Here is a 4,521-nt window from a genome sequence, read left to right as displayed (position 1 = left end):
ATCCAGCTGTAGAAACTCTGCCAAATCAGATTGGAGCCTGGTGTAGCCATCTGCTTCACCAGTCCTGATTTGGCAGAGTTTCTACAGCTGGGTGCCCTTCCTAATGCCAACCACTCCGAGAGTGTAGTGGGTGACCCAGCTGGTGCCGGTGCCACATAAAAATCTCTGGTGCTGTGCCAGGTAAAAAGTACCTGTGCAGAAAAAGTACCCAGTACACTCTGTAAAGTGGTTGGCGTTAGGATGAGCATCCAGCCATAAAAACAATGCCAAAAAAAACAATTGGGGCCTGGCACAGCTCTTTGACTTGTCAGCTCCTGTCAAGCCACCCAACCCATACCAGCATGGAAAACGGACGTTAAATGATGATGATGATGATGTGTTAAGAAGTGGTGCATAGTACCAGAATTTTTGACTTGAGTCAAATATAACAAACTACGTTGAATTGTTGTTAGGGTCTGCTCATAAGTGGAGTCAAGACTGGCTGATTTGTACTGGCATCAGGTCGTACTAGTTATAATAAAGTCAAACCTAATAGTCATTTTGATTTTATTATTACAAATATAGATGAATGCATGTATGTTGCCAAGGACATGCATTTAGTTGAAAGAAATGAAGCTAGTATGCTTTGCTGGATGTGTAGTGTCATTGTGCATGTACGATACAGTGTAAGCGTCGTGAGAGAAAAGTCAGGCATAAGAGGCATCAGATGTGATGTGCAAGAGTGACAACTGTGCTGGTATGGTCATGTGATGTGTATGGATGAGGACAGCTGTGTAAAGAAGCACCAATCTCTAACTGTGGAGCGAACCTATGGTAGAGGTATACCCAGGAAGACATGGGACAAGGTGGTGAAGCATGTTCTATGAACGTTGGGCCTCACAGAGGCAATGACAAGTGACTGAGACCTTTGGTGATATGCTGTGCTTGTGAAGACTCTGTGGCTGATGCTGGTGTCAATTGTTGTTGGAACGACGTCAAGGGTTCCAGTTGATCCGATCAACGGAACAGCCTGCTCGTGAAATTAACGTGCAAGTGGCTGAGCACTCCACAGACACGTGTACCCTTAACGTAGTTCTCGGGGATATTCAGCATGACACAGAGTGTGACAAGGCTGACCCTTTGAATTACAGGCACAACAGAAACAGGAAGTAAGAGTGAGAGAAAGTTGTGGTGGAAGAGTACAGCAGGGTTCGCCACCATCCCCTGCCGGAGCCTCGTGGAGCTTTAGGTGTTTTTTTTTCGCTCAATAAACACTCACAACGCCCGGTCTGGGAATCGAAACCGCGATCCTATGACCGCGAGTTCGCTGCCCTTACCACTGGGCTATTGCACCTCCACTGGTGTCAATTAACTGGCATGTAAAAAGCACTCTTGGAAGGTCATCCAGCTGGAGAAACCATGGCAAATCAAACTGGAACCTGGTGCAGCTCTCCAGCTTACGAGTTTCAGCCAAACCATCAAACCCAGGCCAACATGGAATGGTAAACGATAATATATTTGTGTATAGTGTACTTCTCTGATGAACAGCAATCACTTATGTTCAGACAGTCTTACTAGTTTCTGCTTTAGTTACATCAGTCAACCAACCGACTAACCAACCAACCAACCGACTAACCAACCAACCGACAAACCAACCAACCGACAAACCAACCAACCGACAAACCAACCCCTTCTGCTACCCACACCATTTCTTTCTTTCTTTCTTTCTTGGGTAATCTCACCTTTCACCTTCCATTCACCTTGTTTCTCATTGTAGACTTAGTTAAACATCAACAAGAAACGACTCACCGACAAAGGAACAAAACCACAGCAAGGTTATTGAAATCTGTGACTTCTTTACAATTTCTCTCACACCTCACCTCATCACTACCTCCCATATATACATACATACGTGCATACAGTTATGTGTGTGTATATATATATATATATATATATATATATATATATATATATATATACACACATATATATAGACAAGATTGGAGCCTGGTGCAGCTATCTGGTTCACCAGTCTTCAGTCAAATCGTCCAACCCATGCTAGCATGGAAAGCGGACATTAAACGATGATGATGATTATATATATATATATATATATATATGCACAGGCGTGCCTGTGTAGTAAGAAGTTTGTTTCTCAAGCACATGGTTCTAGGTTCAGTTCCACTGTATGCCATTTGGGCAAGTGTCTTGTACTGGCCAAAGCGTTGTGAGTGGATTTGGTAGAAAGAAATTGAAAGAATCCCATTGTGCGTGTGTGTGTGTGTGTTTATGTATGTATGTGTATATATATTTATGTATGCGTGTGTTTGTGTCTGTGTTTGTCCCCCACCCACTGCTTGACAAGTGGTGTTGGTGTGTTTATGTCCCTGTAACTTAGCAGTTTGGCAAAAAAAAAAGTGATAGAATAACTACAAAGCTTAAAAAAATAAGTCCCTTTGTTCAGCTAAAACCCTTCAAGGCAGTGCTGCAGCATGGCCACAGTCGAATGACTGAAACAAGTACAAGATAAAAGATCTACACACGTGTGCGTATGCTATGATTGGTCATCCATAACTGACTTCTTCATAAATCTGTGACTGACTATAGAAAATGGTGTGGCACCTTTTTTTCTTTTGTTTGATCATTTAAGTCGGCTTTTCTCAAGAGAAGTCACTGTCACAGCTTTCTCAAGACACTCGGCTTTGTGTTCTGATTATAATAGTTTACACTTAATTTCACACACACAAACACACACACACACACACACGCGCATGCACAGTACCCTATATTCTGTTCCAGGCAAATATAATTATTATCTAACATTTATTTTAATTTTGTGTTTCACATCAATTAGTAGGCTAATGGTGGATCTACTTTAACAATTGAGATCCACCTCCCCACCCTGATTGAAATCTTGGTTACACCCATACACAATTCATTCACATACTGTCGTACGTACATATACCCACAATTACATTCAAGGTGGCATCAAAAAGTTCCCACACTAGTTATGTTTAATAAAAAAAATAGCTTATTTCTCTAAATTTGAACCCCATTTCCTTTGAAATAGTCCCCTTGCACAGCAATACACCCGTTATCCGTGTTCCTGCCGCTTTTGGAATCCGGCTTGGAAATTGTTTTCCATAATAAGCCAGTTGAGGACCTTCTGTGATTCTCTCTGGAAAGCAGACGTTAAACAATGAGGAGGAGGAGGAAAGGAATGAAATGTGTGCAAAAGAGAAGCCTGTGTTGGTTCCAGATATTTGGTGTATTTTTTTGTGGATGACACTTGAGTACAGATGCACTGAACAATTGAAGGCGAAGACATCTACAAATGAAGACATGAGAATCTATGGTGAAAACCAAAGATCAGGAAGTAGAAGTGAGTTGAGTCCCAGTGCCACCTGAATGGCCCCTGTGCCAATGGCATGTAAAAAGCACCATTTAAGCGTGGTCAATGCCAGTGCCACATGACTAGCTCCTGTGCCGGCGGCATATAAAAAGCACCCACTACACTCTCGGATTGGTTGGCATTAGAAAGTCCTTGACTGAGGACTGGCAAGCCAGAAGGCTGCACCAGGCTCCAATCTGATCTGACAAGATTTCTACAGCTGGATGCCCTTTCTAATGCCAACCACTCCGAGAGTGTAGTGGGTGCTTTTTATGTGCCACCAGCACAGGAGCCATTCAGACGGCACTGGGACTCAACTCACTTCTACTCTGTCACCTTTATAGACGACTAATCTTACACATCCAATCAAGCATACTTTTCCTCTTTCTCTCCACAAATCCTCTTCATTCAATGCCCTTATTTTGTTGCCATGTAACTTCACGCTTCATTCACGAACATCATACAATCTACTCCCTGCTCAGACGGAGAGAATCCCTTTCTTACTAACAGAGATAATCGTTCCCTATATCAGTTGTTTTCTTACTCTTGGGAGCGGCTACCTCCTCTGCTTATTAGGTCATCCACCTCTACTGTTAATTAGGTCACCTCGATAACAGAAGCTGTCAACTACGTTTATGGAGACTTAGAAGTTTCTATAAAGGAAATTCACAGGTATTCTTATTGTGAAGTGTGCTTCCTTAGTTTACAGTATACGTTGCATATACACACACACACACACACATACATAGTGTATGTGTGTGCACATATGTATACATGTGTGTGTGTGTATGTTTACATCTTTTCTTTATACTTGTTTCAGTCATTAGACTGTGACCATGCTGGAGCACTTTGCATGTGTGGATGTATATATGTATGTGTGTGTGTGTGTGTATGTTTGTGTGTGTCATCGTCATCATTTTAATGTCCACCTTTCCATGCTTGTATTGGTTGGACTGAATTTGTGAGACAGATTTTTCTGTGGCTGGATGCTCTTCCTTTCACCACCCCTCATCTGTTCCCAAGTGAGGTAATGCTTTAAATATTAGGGAGGAAACCTTCTCCCCCTGCATGCATCAGCAACAATACTTTCAAATTTCAAGCACGATGCACTCCCCTACTTTGCCACCCCTCCAACCTGGATATGTGTTTTT

The 4,521-nt window shown here is 42.3% G+C and overlaps 1 protein-coding gene across 1 annotated transcript in view; it reads left to right on the top strand.

Annotated features, from left to right (window-relative positions):
* LOC106873759 (mitochondrial import inner membrane translocase subunit TIM50) overlaps positions 1–1,815 on the top strand; it is a 36,745-nt gene extending 34,930 nt beyond the window's left edge. The window contains exon 10 of the mRNA XM_014921261.2: positions 1,757–1,815. Coding sequence (XP_014776747.1) covers positions 1,757–1,762 — 6 coding nt within the window. The 3' untranslated portion in view covers positions 1,763–1,815. The remainder of the gene's footprint in view (positions 1–1,756) is intronic.
* Positions 1,816–4,521: the final 2,706 nt, after the last annotated feature.

This window comes from Octopus bimaculoides, chromosome 6, assembly GCF_001194135.2.
Source record: "Octopus bimaculoides isolate UCB-OBI-ISO-001 chromosome 6, ASM119413v2, whole genome shotgun sequence".
Lineage (NCBI taxonomy): Eukaryota > Metazoa > Mollusca > Cephalopoda > Octopoda > Octopodidae > Octopus > Octopus bimaculoides.
Note: the sequence above shows the minus strand (reverse complement) of the source record. Positions and strands in the feature narration are given on the sequence as shown.